The following is a 16,221-nucleotide window of genomic DNA, read 5'->3' on the forward strand; positions in this document are numbered from 1 at the left end:
CATCAACATAGAATATAGGTAACATTGGCACCACTGGAATAAAATAACAACTCATCTCGTAAGTGTCCAAGCCTGTGGTATTTAAATTAGACTTTCAATTCTTTTCTCAACATGACAGCCAAACATCTAACCCTGCAGGTACTGGTCCTATGGCCCTCAGAGAGAAAACTACATTTCTGCCATGTCAGAAAAGAAAAAAGGCAGACCAAGACCTCATCAGGGAAAAAATGTAACAGCTACTAAATATATATATATATATTAAAGCCTTCTGTAGTGAATAAGGAGCTCCTGCATTCTGAGGAGCAGTTCCCTTGTGAAGCCACTGACTGGAGGGAGAGACAAAAAACCCTCACTGACTTGGCGGTTGTGTCTCACCTCATTTCACTTTTTTTTTCTTCCTTTCCAAACAGACTGAGTGTTGGTCTGCTGAGAATATGATGCTAAGCCACTTTTCCTGTAGAGTTTTTAAACTGGGCCTCTGAGAAAGGGTTTGTTACAATTCAATGACTGAAGTAATACCTTTGTCCATCTGAGCATTAAATGGCCCATTGAAATACAGCTTAGTTAGAAAGAATGTCACTAAATGGCGCTTTCTAATTTTTTTTTTTCTTTTTATTATTATTATTCCTCTCCCAACAGATTACAGCCTGGATCTGAAAATGCAGTTCAATCACTTTTGGTTGCCCCTCAGGTCAGGCCTTTAGCCAGTGTTAATTAAATGTAACCCCTTTAGAATACCGGAGGTTAAATGAGAGCAACAAACCACTCTTCTTTAGAATATTGCCTGATGTTCTCCAAAAAGCTGTAATCTTTTTGGGAGGACCCGCATTTAAGTACGAAATAGTCTCAGCAGTGAAAATTTATTGGGGTGGGGAGAATCCCTGCAAAATGCTGTTTTGTCTGTCAGTCTGTAATCACAAAACATTAAACACGTATTTCCATGCAATATACCATATATATTGTGTTTAAATAGCGAACATCATAAAGGAAAGTGCTGCAGCAGACAATTTAAGCTGTAGCAGCACAATTTTCAACTTGATAAAGTGAAACTATAAAGAATCAATGCATAAGTCAGACAGCTTCCACATCTAATATTCTTCCTTGCAGCTATTAGAAGTTCACAGTTTTGTCTCCACTAGGCATGAGCATTCGTATACCTTCAGTTTCACGTCTTCAGTCACATTTTGTTGTCTGCTACATACAATTTGGCCAGACCATGAAATTGGAAAACAGCTGAAATTGTCTTTTCTCAACCTAATGATTTTAAATGAGAAAGGGAGGTTTTTCTGTTAGCTTTTTGCTTCCTGAATTGTAAAAAGTTTCCTAAAGTATTTGCAACACTTCTACTATTAAATTGTTTGAAAGAATGCTTTTTTAAAATACTGCAATTAGTCTTGTCTTTCTGAACATGACTTACTGTAAATAATCCTCCTTGACTATCTCTTTGTCCCAAGATTCCTTAGAAGAACGCAACCAAGCGATAATTCAGCATTATTGCTGCTTCAGTGCACTAATCGCTTAAAGAGCAGCAAGGACCCTATGTTCACTGCCACAAGGCTCCTACTGCCTCCTGGCCTAAGGCAGACTTCCCAACCCAGCAGCATCCAGATGTCAAGAGGAATATCCAGGTCCTGATGCAGCATGCTGCTCCATTCCAGTATGGCCTAAACATCTGTTTCATCTGCTGGCGTACAACCTGCTGAATACACTGAGACTGCCACACAAAGTAGGGAATTGAATTAGGGTGGAAGTGAAATACTGCAGTTGCACTGCTCAGTGTTCATATCGCTAAAAAATTGCACAAGCAAAAAATTAGTATAAAACATTTGGAACCCCAAAACTGGAGTTTCATCATTTCTTGTGATCTCTCTGAGAAAGAAAAGTTGAGGCAAGTAGCAGGAATGAGAATGCGATAACTAAAAAAATCCTTTCTATGTAATAGATATACTCCTCACTTTCTCCTGACAGAAGAAAAGGCCATAGCATCTTTGTTTGCTCATCTTACTAATTTTCCCCTGGTTTAATTGTTTAATTCTTTATGTTATATATATATATATGTATATGTTATATGTGTGTGTGTGTATATATATACATATATATATATGTATATATATACACACATATAGACAAAGAAGAAAAAGCATAGAAGTATGTTACACACAATTTGCATTGCTTTCCACAGGTATAATAGCTGCCTTTCACAGAACGTACTATTAAATGAAGTGAGCTTAGCCTTTTACATAATTTCCTAAACATAGTAACTCGAGAGTTCTAAAACAGTAAGAACCTTTTGACTAAAAAAAAAAACAGGAATAAGTAAGCACAGACATTTTATCTGGAAGAATGACAAAACCAGAAAGTATTTCAGTTGATCTAGGTTAAGTTCTGATAATAAAGGAATGCTAACTGCTCTCATCTCTCCCACTTAGAATATCTATTTTCTTGCATTCTTGCTAGCAACAATAATGGAATAGTTGCACACTACCATGCAAATTCTTTGAGTCTTTTATGAAAGCATATGAAAGCAAGATCAAAGCCAAAACAGAGTACATTTTTAGCTTTTTCTCTCAAGAGGATGACCTAATGAGAGGTAGTTTAACCACGAGTCTTCCTCTGCCATTGCAGAGCAGAAGCACACTCACACTGCAGCCTCCTGGCTTTGTCTTTTCTCTGCCAGCCTGAGAGCACAGCTCCTCTTGGTGTGCCAAGAAGCAGGAGCACAGGCTGTGGGAGAGACCAGCAATTGTGTGTTCCACCTCTGCGTGGGGTGAGCCCCTGTGTCCAGAAGTGTGGAGTTATGCCCTGAGTGCTCCCACTGACACGTGCCCTCTGTGAATCTAAGTGTCTGAACAAGGTATAGCTGAGTAAAATTATAAAGAGCCTCTGTTAAAAGTAAGGTGTAAAGACAGCACAAATATCAACAAAATCTTCTTCTAAAGCACAAGGATGTGAATTCCTTCACTTAAAGCTGTCAGATTACCAATACACTACTTTTTGATCACAGATCTCCTGTGGCTTACTACAGACAGGAAATAACACAATTAACTTATCTGTGTGATACTGCCAGATTATATTGTTGTAGCACACATCCTAGAAATCGGCAAAAAATCCTTAACATTCTTATGATTCTACAAAATAACCCCAACATACCTTGCTTAAAACCATCCTGTACTTGACATAGAATTAAATACAGAAATAAAATATAATTACATTTAAACTCAAATACTTTTGATACAAAGCCAGGCACAACAAAGGGCAACTGTATTAGCTTGGGGAAAGGAATGAAACATGGAGTGAAAAGAAATAAAGAGTAAAAAAAGGAGAGGAAAAAAAAAAAAAAAGTATTTCAGAAATCATGTGTTTTGTATATAGAAAAGGAACTGGTAGTAAATGGATGAGCTTTGTGAGAGAAGTCAGGATTTTCATCCTGGCTCATGTCAGCAGGATTATAAGCAATTATGAGAACTGCTTGTTGAGCTGTACGAAATGAGTTGGTGAATGAGTTTCCTCATGTCCATGTCACTGGTACAATTGCCAGCAATATAGAGAGCCCTGGTAGAAGGGGTCTGAAAAGGTAATTATTCTCATAATCCAATAGGGCTTAAATCAGTTCAGGACAGAAGATGGCCATACAATTGCTGGGCCTTCTTGATTTGTCAACATGGTTATGAAGAAATAATCAGAGGCTTAAATAAAAGAAAAAGAAATCAGACCATGGGAATAATAAGTAGCAATAAAACTTCTTAAGATCTGGCATAGGTTGGTACATGCATTCACTGTCTGACCACTCAGACAGAGAAATCTTCATATACGGCTATGGCAGTATTTCCCTGTATGGTACTGTACAGATACAGAACAAGAAAACTGAATGCTCACCCACTACTGCTAATCATACCAAGAGGCAAAAGCACTGCAATTAGATTTCTGCAGGCTGCCATGACAGAATAATGAGACATCATCGCACTAATAAATGGGTGCAAGGCAAGAAAAAGGAAGAGTCTCTCTTTACCTCGCACTATCTCTCATAATTCCTGACTCCAAATCCTCATCTTGTGAGAAGACGCCAAGGCAACTCCACAATTAATTTTCAAAAGCGCTGTTGGGGTTTAAAGCTGAAACGTTTTTATATTTTTGCAAGAGATACAGAGAGTTCATATGTAACCATTCTCTTATTTTCACAAGCAAAAATGGACAGGAGACACGGATATAATAAATATATACTGGCTCTACTGATCAGGAGAACCTTTATCAGTCAGCTGGGGCACATCTGGGAAAAAAGTCACTCAGGTGCATCTCTAGCATCCCATTCAATTAACATACCATTAAAAATGGCTTTTCCCTGTTCAGCCTGCTGTGATATCCAGTAAGTCAACATATTTAAATGTATATTTAAATGCAGAAAACAGTGAAACATCTTCTTTGTGAAGCAGAAAACAAGCCCCATTTACAAATATTTTAAAGCATTAAAAACGACTGTGCTTTACAGGCTGCTTAGCAGATCACTCACACTGAAATTTACTGTATATTTAGAACTTCCTTCAAGGAAAATTAAATAATTTCCTTAAAGGAAGTGCATACAAAATTATGCAAAACATATTCAAATAGCTTATAAAAATTAAATATAAAAAAAAAAATCACATTTACAACTCAAAACCAGGTAACTGGGAATTTATTCTTACAAATCCACTGTACACTTATGTGTTTTATATCAGTAAATGTATATTTCACATAAGCCTATCACACATTCTGATGTGTGCTGGGTATGATGGTATTTCAACAGCAGTGCTGGGACCAGATTAAAATGGTTATGAGACCCAATCTTAGCCCTCCCCTAGGTGTTGAAGACTGCAGTAGAATAGATGACCAGTACAGGATAAATTATGGTAAATAATTCCCAGATGTGCTATTTAATAAAGCTATAAACTAGTTAAAACTGTTGACTTGATCTCTTCCTAGTGTTTAGAAAAAAAATGGTGCAATTCCTTCAAAGGACTTGATCTCTTTTCATCATTCACTTCACTTTGTAAAATACTAGTAGATGTAACAACATATTCTCAGTATTCCTGAATGGGGAATGCTTCTTCACTTCTATTCATGCCTACCTATTTGTTGTGATTCAAGCACAACTCCAAAATATGGGCTTTATAATATTGACTTCAACAAATTTTGTGAATGATTTCTTTGCTTCTAGAATAGTTTCTTAATAATGACATTTAAACATTCTTCTCCCTCCAGTGCCTTTCTTTCAGGACTGATACACAAACCTTCTGTTGTGCCCCATAGTCATATGTGACCTTCATGTTGATCCTGAAGAAGGGAGATGATTCCAACACTTTCTTTGATTTGGGACATATTCTACTTTCTCACTCATAAAGATACTGAAAACATCACAGACCAGATGCACTAGTACTCTATTCCATAATAGCAACAACTACACTACATTTAGCAAGCTCTAACTCATTTTCTGTGTTCCTTTCATTCTGACCTGGGTCAGTGGAGGGTGATACACTCTATGATCAAAGACCCTCCACAGTAAGGCATGTGATGACATCTGCCCAGTCCACAAATCTTTAAAATTCTTTCGTTTCCTGTGAGCACACACACTGCACGTGTCTGCGTGTCTATACCTCATCTAACTATTCTTAGTCTTACAAATTTCACTGCAGATGTAAGGTGGTTTGTTTTCTCTTTCTATAGCAACCAGAGAGGAAGGAATGATGATATAGAGGAGTATTCTCATTTGCGTACAGAGCTGACAGTGTAAAAGCATCTTTGTTATTAATCTGATTGCTGCTAATTTCTAAATGTCTGAATATGCTAACACCTTCATGGAAAGAATCCTTCATGTTTATAATTTGTATCCAAATTAAGCAGCTTGCTCTATAGGTATCAGAACTATAAATTTCTGAAACATATCCACTTGCAGCTAATTCCTGTAAGGCATACACCATATACATTTCTAGAAAGTTAGAAGGAATCCAACTGCTAGCTCAGAGTATGCCTCACAGTCAGCCTGGTCCCCAAAGGGATGCCACAGTTTTAAAAGAGCTTTAAAAAACGTGCTCATCCCCTGACAGTGTGCTGGTGTTCTATCAGTAAATGCAGCAGTAACTTATTTGCTTCTTACTGGCTTCCAAGTGGCACCCCAGGGAGCATGCTTTGCAAAGCACAACTACTTTAAGATAGAGCCTGGGCATTCAGTGAGGGGCTGCCAGTGGTTAAGGAAGCAAGAATGTCTTGTTGATGCTCTGGGCTCAACCTCCTACAGTCACTTGGGGTTGAGCTTCTTCTGCCTTGGTACAGACTGGGGAGAGTCTGCAAACCTCCTGCAATCCAGGCTATAAAGATGACATCCTTCTAAACATACAAGTTACCTGATAAGTGAATTTATTTCTATGCTATTTGTGATCCCAGTGGTAAATCCTCTCTTCAACAGAGCGTAAGGGCCTGGAAGTCAGCTGTCCTGTTTGGTAAGATCTAGAGGTACAAAAGATGTGAGCCTATCTGATCCCTAGCTGCCAGACTGAAAAGCCTTCATGCATTGCAGAAGAGAACGGGTGCAGGACTTTAGATGGAGGAAAGTTTGGCCATCTGAAGGGAACAAAGAGGGCCTTGCCAGGCTGGGTGGCAGTCTGGTAGCCAGTGTTCTTCGTGCAACAGGGGAAGCACAAGCCCAAGACTTAGGCTTGCCACATCCAAGGGAAGTACTAGAACTGTTACAGACTGTGGAAATAGCTTCTTAAACACTGCTGTAAATTTTTTATTACATAATGCAACACTATTCCATTAAGCAAGAATAAAAGTAACAAAGATTTGCAGTTAAAAGAAGTTACAGAAGATATAGGGCATTAAATAGGTGAGAAAAGGGTCTTGCAGCATTAATGCTGCTGGCTGTAGGTGGCTGATGACTTTAGTTAATGGCTTTGTTTGCCTGTTTATACAAAACTGAAGAAAGGAGGGAGATGCCCTCTTGTTTTACCAGGAAGACCATTACTGAAGGAGCCAGGAAAATCCTCCTGGCAACAATTTCACCAGAACTGATAGGTTACTGCAAAGTCTCAATTTTGATGGGTTGTTCTTTCCTTATGAAAATGAGTCTGTAAGATAAGTCAGGGTTGAAGATGAGAAGGAGAAGGAAAAGAGGGAGAATTAAGAGATCCTACAAATAATTGAGGTTATATGATAAAATACTGACTCAATGACATCATTTTCATTGATAGTGTCACTAATATAATTCAACTTGATAACACAGATATTACACTTAGACATAAACATTCAAGCAGAGAAAGGCGTAAGTATAACTATTTCATTGATTTTAATTAAATTTTCTTAAGTATTGCAAGCTTGGCGTATTTTTAATTTTAGTTTCATTAAAGGGCTTGCTTGTTCTCTCAGAGCCCTAATAAAAACCTTCTTTCAACTCCTTTCTTTCCCGTGCTACAGCCTACATTTCTACATAAGAAAAGGACCAAAATATTTAATTTACTACTTCCATACACTGAAATTTGCGCACACCATTCCCTTAATTTAGGCCACTATTCACTGTATCATAATAAGGAAAATTCTGCTAAATTATGCCCACCTAGAGCTCAGTAGTCTTTGAATGCTAGATAAAATCATTCTGTAAGGCTAATGAAGACAGAAACTCTGTCTGTAACAATATTAAGTTTGTTTTCTCTAGTGATTCGAAGAAGTGAGCAATCTGTCAGTAATACATTGAGGGAAATTACTTGTCTTGTAGGAATTCCCGCTGACAGTCACTCACTTGCAGTGCTGACCCAAACGTCTACCTGCTGACAAACAAATTACAGTGTCTAACTTTGAGAAGGAAACTGGCTGTTTTTAATTTTGATTGGTCTCACCAAATCTCTTTCACAATTATCCAATCTCCATTCTTCATTGTGTTTAAAAAAACAAAAACAAAAACAAAAAAAACCTTATCGTTTTTGCACTTGAAAAAATTATTATTGCCTTCTATATCGGAGAGTCTTATGTCAGACAAAACTGTTAAACTGTGTCTAACCAACATTAAGACTGGCAGCCCTGCCAGTGACTGACTGGGTGAGTGAACACATTACTGAGACAGCATTGTAGAAATTAATTTTCTTCAATAAAGTGATTTTTAAGGCTCATATATTTCACAATCTAAACATATGTCACTGTTTCATAAACAAAATAAATGGATTAAAATAATACATTACCAGTATGCTGACACATGGAAATATTTTAATTAGAAATACTTAAGCTGTGTGATATTTAACTGCTATATTTGTTGAAGAGGAGCATGCATCATTTAATAAGACATAAGGCAGGTACATCACTTTGCATGATGTGGTACCAGAGTGGGACCAAATCACCTTGAGTGTAAGCTACCACTATCAGATCACGTTAGACCCACTAAAAATTACTTTAAGGTTACAACATATAGAGGAAACTCCAATAAGCGAAGCAGTCCACTGAAACAACTTTTTCATTGAAATAATAAGTCACCAAGATTCTAGTTTCTGAGAATAATATTTCTTCATAAAAGGCCACATTTAACATCTTAGCTATTTAAAGGCCATATTTACATGACTGTCGCATTACATTGGCCTCTTTCCTGCACATTCTTCTTTACTTACTTTAAGAACCAGCACTAAAATAGCTGAGGAAAGCAAATGTCAACTGTGTCCTGAAATTTATATGTGTGAGAGAATTGGAATAAGTAGGAATGTAATATATTGTTTACTGTACTGAGTGCCCTCTGTTCTCCAAAGGTCAAAAGCATTGTAACCTTAGAGTTACAGTTTCTGATTGTTCCCAGGGTTAAATACATTATCAAAATTAATGGTTCAAACCCCTCAACCTTCAGATATATGAGTATTCATGCCTCCATCTGCCGAACTGTTCAACTAAAAATAGCATTCTTTAGCCTTCACTCTACTCATATTGTGCCCCTGAGGCAGGCTATGCAATGCTTCAGCGGTGTGCTGGATCCACACCCAGCGGTATAACAAAAGGTCATTTACTTTGTTTGCAATTAGAAGAGAGTACGAAAGGGTAGGATGAGAAGGGAGGGGAGAACAGAAACAGACAAATACATGTTTAGTTAAAACTTACATTTTTAAAATCAATTATAAAAACTTCAGGCCTCAAGGACACAGCTGCAACTACAGTTAAGACTCGCCAAGGTTCATTAGGTTTGTAAGTGATAAATTTTAAAGGACGAATTACACAAATAGTTTAGGAAAGAAGTTATGAACTAAAGCTTTTTTGTTTGGCTTTTTTTTTTTGCTAGGGCTTGCTTTGTTTATGAATAACTCCAGTTAGCATCATTGTAGTGCTTCCATTTCTATCAACAGTTTATCAGTTGTGGTTGAGAGAGTTGCAACATTTCCTTATTTAGCACATGGACTGCTTTGTAGAAGCATATAGGAATGATGGCAGATTTTTAAACCATGAAGAGCACACAGTAACCTTCCTTGTTTGAAAGTAAGGATACATAGGTGCTCCATTTGCTACCACTGAGACTTCCCAATAGCTAGGTTACTGCTACAACAAAAGTTGGGAAAATCCATTTTATGATCAGGTTCACTCTTTTAGCAAGATTACTCCTCATACATATCTACAATCAGTATCACTGCAGTCATTCAAGAACTAAGGACAAAATTCAGGGAAATGCAAAAGGAGAGAAATGGAACAGAAGGTTGGTAAATAAAAGAGAAGAATGAAAATTATTGTTTCTTTTTTTTTCTGCTCTCATTGATCAATTTTAAAAACAACCAACTTTTGATGTAATATGCATCAGAACTGGCTCACACACCTCTATGCATTTCTGCTACAGCTGTTTCTGGTAATGTATCTTTAAACTATTTAGCACAAGGTCGATGGGGGGGGGGGGGGGGGGGGGAAATTCACTCCTAGTTGTTTGAAGCTGGAGGAATAAACAGAAGCAGATTTGTCTCTCTCAGACAACAACTGGAGAACTGTTCCCTAATCAGCAAGGTTCTAACAAGGTGTGGTTCTAGAACAAATTATTTAAATCTTAGCCAAATTGCTGAGGAAACTCATGAGATAAGGCTGAGTTGTCATAGGAAATGTGGGACAGTTTGTATCTTTTTTTCAATGATGCCATCAATGTCACATCCATGAGAGCAGTATGAAAATAAGCTACCTGACATCAACCCAGAGAAGAACATTCTACTACTTCTGGAATGGTATAGACATGTAGTAACTACAACTACAGTCTTCAACTCTAGGAGATATATTATCTGCAGCTGAGACACAGGTATCCAGAGAAAACACATTCTGATACTAATAGGCTAAATAGAGCTCCAATGAAATAGACAAACCATTAATTATAAATCACTGTCAGTGGAAAACATCTTCAATGCAATAATTGCTACAGTTACACAATGTACCTGGGAGTAAATTGTTTTCTCTGCTAGTAGATTCACAGCTTCCACTGAAGCTGCCCTAAGACACAGGAAAACGAGAACACAACATTTCTAGTATCTCTTACTCAGTGCTTGATCATCCCCAGCAGAATAAGTGAAAAAAGAGGAGGCTACAACCTTGAAGCAGATAAAGAATTTCCATTGCAGCTAGATATAGATTTGAGAATATGATTTTGCAAATAATAGTAATGTTATAGTAAACTGAATCATTAGGGCTTCTGCAAAGCTTGTTTAATCGTGATAGTTTCTAGTCCACAAGTTCTTCAAACATAGATACTGTACACACACTCACATGTAGTAACAAAACTAAACCTGCACATTAATTAGCTGTTTCTCCCGCTGGCTGAAAGGAACAGAAACTAGTTTTGTGATCAGTATTTTAAGCACTTGGGAAATACTCAGATACCATGGTCACATATTTATGTAAATAAATAAGTGGGTGGGGTGCATGGAAGCAAGTCGGAGAAAGAAGGGGGAAGGGAAGCAAAGATGAAAAAATGAGGAGCTGAAATGCTACACCCTTAACAGACTTCATGATGCATCAGGTATAACAACAAATTCCCTCCCACAATCATACCTAAATAACATTTTATTTTAGGGTACACTTAGGGAAATTAGATAAAGAAAGTATCAATACTAAGAGTCAATAAACTTCAGCCAATTTGACAATCAGATGAGCAGATACCAACTAAAGGCCAAGTACTCTATTATTTAAGTCCTTATGAACATGAAACGTTAAAGAATTTGCTGTAGAAGTGAAATTCCAACGAAATAGAAAGAGTGGAGGGAAATAAGCCAAAAACCTCTATTACAATAAGTATTTCTGAAGGGAAATTCTATACCCTCAAGAACTCAAACATTTTTGAATTTATTAACACCAATTTCTTCAACGGTTCTTTTTTCTATCTGTGCATATCATTTTTGTCAGCTTGGCTTATAATTTCTGAAAATTAATGAAAATGCAGTATTGCTGTAGATTCTGGTCAAAGCTGATGTGCATACAGATCTGTGGGTCCCATGTATAACAGCTAATAGGACTTTTGCTGCAGTAGGTATTCAAGTACAGGTTTTCAAAGGAAACCAGCTAAAATTGAGTACCTGCAATTTTTCCTTTTGAAAAACTCTTTAGTTTAAAGTTTTTCTAAGAGACAGTCTCAATATATTATTATGACCCAGAAGGGAGATCTTGCTCTGAAGCATCGGGGTGTTCCCTTTCTAAGTTTTGCTTTTAGGTTTGGTCAGCTATAAGCTCAAGGGGTCTTTTCTGACAGTTCCACAGGTGAAAAGTGAGTTTTGGTCCCATTCTCACTTACGCTAACTCTGCAATAAGAATATCAGCAATGGGTAAAGATGAGAGGGTTTTTTAATTTGCTTTGGTCCCTCTGGAAAAAAAGATATAATTGCATAAGGGTAAGCAAAGTAGATATTTGGATATTAACGTGGCAGTACACTGCTACTCTAGGCACAATTTATTCCTACTTTGTATGTGAACCGAACTCTAACAGGGGTTTCAAAGGTTTACTTGCAAATAGTTACATGCATCTTTAATGGCCTCTCCTCTCATGTTCACTGTCACTTCCTTTCCACACATTTTAACTCTGAAAGCTTTTGACTGTTTCTTCATTATTTATGACATTGTTGTGTCTTTTCTTGTGAAATTAAAAACTTCTTGCCACAAAAAGCTAGCTTATAACATGGCACATAAATCTTCCTTTCACAACATTTCAGTCCATCTACGCCAAAAAAACATAAATGACCAACCAAGCATCCTGACTATGCTTGGCATTTGACCAGCTTAATGCACAGAATGGTAGAGATTACCTAAATACAGAAGCCAAAAGACTTTGCAATTTATTGTATTGTCAACCCCACACTGTCCGTAAAAAAAGCCTCGGTAGCAGACTGGTTTTCATATACTCACTGCCCCAATTAAAGATAGTACTGTGCAGACACAGGTGAAAGACTAAATGAAAATAAAGTGGAAAAAGACCCGTGAACATGTCTCTTACCGATTAGTCATATAATTAAGAAAATACCATGAATTATGCTTATGTAAAAGACACAGAACGGTGTCTTTCACTTGGAGTATCAAGGTTGAATGCATGTTGCTGTGTTTGCAGTACCACAAGTACATAAGGTGTTAATCCTCCTGGGCTGCGCTCAAAAAATATTTAACATTCAGGCTATTATTTAGCATACAGCTGGTTAGCAGTTTTCCCCTAAAATTTTGGCTTCGATCCCACATTTTTTTGTTCTGGCACATACCTGGAGCTGTAAAGGGCTGAGTCCAGAAGCAGCAGCAGCTGCCATTGTTGATGGAATGAACTGCACAGGGTAGTTATCACCTGTCGGGAGAACAATGCGTGCAGGTTCAGACAATGAGCAGAGAATAGCAGCAGACAAGTGCAAACATGGACCTAAGATTGCCTGTGCTCCACAGCACTCTTCTAAGCCTAAACATCTGCAAAAACAAAAGACTTTGCTGGGCATGGACTTGCCACGCTCCCCTGGAACTTCTTTGTTAGCAGATAGCTCGTAGGCAAACTGGCAAAACATAACAAAACATTTTTGTTTTTCAAAAGCCACGCTCAAATCAGGCATGTAAACTTGGGCACAAAGTGGGACTTAAGGCCACAGACACACAGACAAGGTACCCTAGGAAGCCCCAGTGGATCCCAGAGGGAAAATAATGTCACCACGTTTCCTAAAACAGCATAAATTTGCTGCAAACCAAGAAATGCTAGCCCTGATAAATGCAGAGTACTTTCCTTTCAGTACGAAGTAGCTCTTTCCTGGTGAAGCCACCTAGCTGACTTAACACAGACTGAGGTTGTTTTTGTTTCATCAACTCCTTTCAGATAGCCTATGACAAAAATCAAGCTAAATCGTCTAAAAATAAAAAAAAAATAAAAAAAAAAAATTAAAAAAAATAACTGTAAATATAATTTTAGATATCCCTTACAGCTGAGACCCTACTCAACTCTAATAGATGAAGCAGTTGTTCAGTTACATGAAGATCCAGACCCAAAAATCTCTGTGCTCTATTTTCCAGGAAGTGAAAATGTGTGCCCTCTGCACAGAGAGGACAGCAAATACTTTAGAAAACAAGAGATACTATTGATCAAAAATGAGTGCAACATACTGTGTCACACAGGGCCACTGAGACTCCTCGTCCATGTAAAGAGCAAAGGAATGCTGGAGCAGTCTATCAGTGGAATTTGTAATGTAAAAATTAATACAGTGATGGATAAATTACATTGTAACTATGACTTAATGGAATATCGTTTTGGCTCAAACTTCTTATTGAAAGTCAGAGTTATGTACTATCTGTAGTCTACATTTTAACAGGCTGCTCTTCTGTACATTGTTGAGATTTATAATAATCAGCCTGTTTTGTGTTAACTTTTCCATGCTGAAAGCATAATGTAATAATGAGAGAAAATATCACATCCAAAATGAAATAATCTGGACATTGCAGGAGTTAGATTATTTTTGTCAGCACCCTCCAAGTAAGTAACAATGCCCAAAGTCTTGGCAGTCACTGGATTTCTCAGAACTCTTTTTATTTACCACCTGAAGTGCTATTGTGTTCAGCTCAGTTAAAACGTTCAGTTGTTTCACTTTTTTAATAAATTGTACATGTCTAATCCACAAGGCCTCTTTGCATCATATCCATAATACCTCATCAGACCATTGAGCACAGTATGTGCTTGTACACAGTCCAGTAACAATTGGCTTCTGATTGCATATGGAGCTCTGCTACAATGCATTCACTAACACTATATTGAACTGGTGTCCTATGGAGTAATGTTCAAAATATCTTCTCTTATTTTCCCCCTTCCATGAGGTTGATTTTAGTCTGCAAAGATGTTGGGGATTTTTTACTTTAAAAAAAAAAAATAATAAAGCAACAACAACAACAATCTATCTCCTTTCTTAAAGTACTAAAGCTATCTCTGTGGTTAAGCAGTTCTACTCATCTCTTTGATATTTCTATGAAATTATCCGAATAAATAAGACACTAAGTTAAAGAACGTTTCTTTCAGAAATATTTTACAAGGTTTTAAAAAAATCACAAAGATGTTGAAATTAATGATGCTTTAAATGAGGGGGGGGGGGGGGGGGGAGGGAAATAACCTTCCGAGTCATCAGCATGGACCTTCTTGCAGAACATTTTGGAGGCATTCTTTCTTTAAATATCATGAATAATTCATTCCTGTTCCACACAGCAATCTCTTCTTTCTCCCTCCCCCTCCACGTATACTTTTTAAGTTCAATACCAGTTGCTTTATTTGTACTAAAACATTTTCCATGTCAAACATATTTTAAAAAAAATCAAACTCTAAAAGAATTCCCCGCGGCACTCCTTTTTCACAGCTGTCACGCTCCTATGGTTTGAAATAGCCAGATATTTTACACACAGGCATACACACACACATACACACACACACACACACACCCACACACACAGACAGACACACGGAGTTTTTAACTTCACAATTAATTTAACAGTATCTCTACCACACCCTATAGTGTTCTTTCGCTCACCTGCTGCCTAAAGTTCCCTCTTTTGTTAGAGGAAAGTATAATTTCATAGTTATGCAATTTATTTATTATTAACATACCGTACTATTCCTTGTTTCTTTGTCCTTATTTTAATACCCTAAATTATGGTTCAGTCCTGGTGTGTTAGCAGCGTCAGTGCGCTGAGAACAAAAATTAATACTCTGTCAGCCTTGGAAGACTTTGCTGACACAAAGCAGTAAAAGCAGAGCAAAGGTATTTTAGGTTTTTTTCCTCCCTTGAGGAAACTGAGCATGCAGGGAATTGACTGGTTTTAATTTTTAATTACAGAAGGTACATATTTCCCCCCTCTAACTTTCTCAGTGCAAGAATGGATCAAGAAGCTTCTCAGTAGCTGTCTTGGCAAGAAATCAGTCAATGTATTGTAGCATTTTCTCTTCCAAATTTGTTCTTCGATTTGGAATGCTTGCATGAAGATCCATTCTTTTCAATTTGAACAAAAGAAGACAGAGCATGTTCAGACAAGTCTGCTTTAGGTACCAGGGTGTGCTGGCCTTTCATGACCAGGCTTAAGCAGAATGCCAAAAGAAGGAAATCTGTTATGTCTTGTAAACCGATCTTTTCAATCTCCTTGCTGTGTTGATTGTCTATTTACATTTGGCTGCTGCTGTTTATGTATAAATTGGTGCTTACAAGCTACAGAAAATCACACCAGACTTCTGTTTCAATTGTCAGGTTGAGCAACATTTTCAACCGAATAAAAGCAGCATAAAATTGTACTGTGCTATTCTATGTAGAGATAACGTAAATGTTCTTCTGTTTGCCCTGGATTAAGGGATGAAGCATACTGGATTTTATTTATAGGATGTACGGACTTACTTTCCAGATCATGGCCTTGCAAGCTGTAAGGAAAAGAAGGAATTCTGGCCAACAGAAGAGTCAGCTCTTGTGTGAAATTCACAGTAGGGGATGACTTTGGTTTATTACCAATCTTTCTAAAATATTATTGTAAGACATAAATTGACTCTCCAGGTTTTCATTTTGATAATTGCTTATCCATTTTGGGATTATGCCTTTAAACCTGTCTCTTTCCACATGGATCTCGAATGGCCATTTGCACATTATCCTTATGCAGCCGTAGAATAATAGGAAGTGGGGGTGGAAGAGCTGTGCCAGATCACACACTGCAGGACCTCCCCCACCCAGGCACAGTAAGCAGACAGAGAAGAGTGTACTGTACCACTCAATGTTGTTGGGACAC

General features: G+C 37.5%; 1 protein-coding gene across 10 annotated transcripts in view; it reads right to left on the bottom strand.

Annotated features, from left to right (window-relative positions):
* The window catches only part of SOX6 (SRY-box transcription factor 6), a 393,141-nt gene that overhangs the window by 70,688 nt on the left and 306,232 nt on the right, over positions 1–16,221 (bottom strand). For all 10 annotated transcript variants that reach the window (XM_072337682.1, XM_072337688.1, XM_072337687.1 and 7 more), the window contains one exon: positions 12,702–12,781. In XM_072337682.1, the coding sequence (XP_072193783.1) occupies positions 12,702–12,781 (80 nt within the window). The remainder of the gene's footprint in view (positions 1–12,701; positions 12,782–16,221) is intronic.

Source organism: Excalfactoria chinensis, chromosome 5, assembly GCF_039878825.1.
Source record: "Excalfactoria chinensis isolate bCotChi1 chromosome 5, bCotChi1.hap2, whole genome shotgun sequence".
NCBI classification, from domain to species: domain Eukaryota; kingdom Metazoa; phylum Chordata; class Aves; order Galliformes; family Phasianidae; genus Excalfactoria; species Excalfactoria chinensis.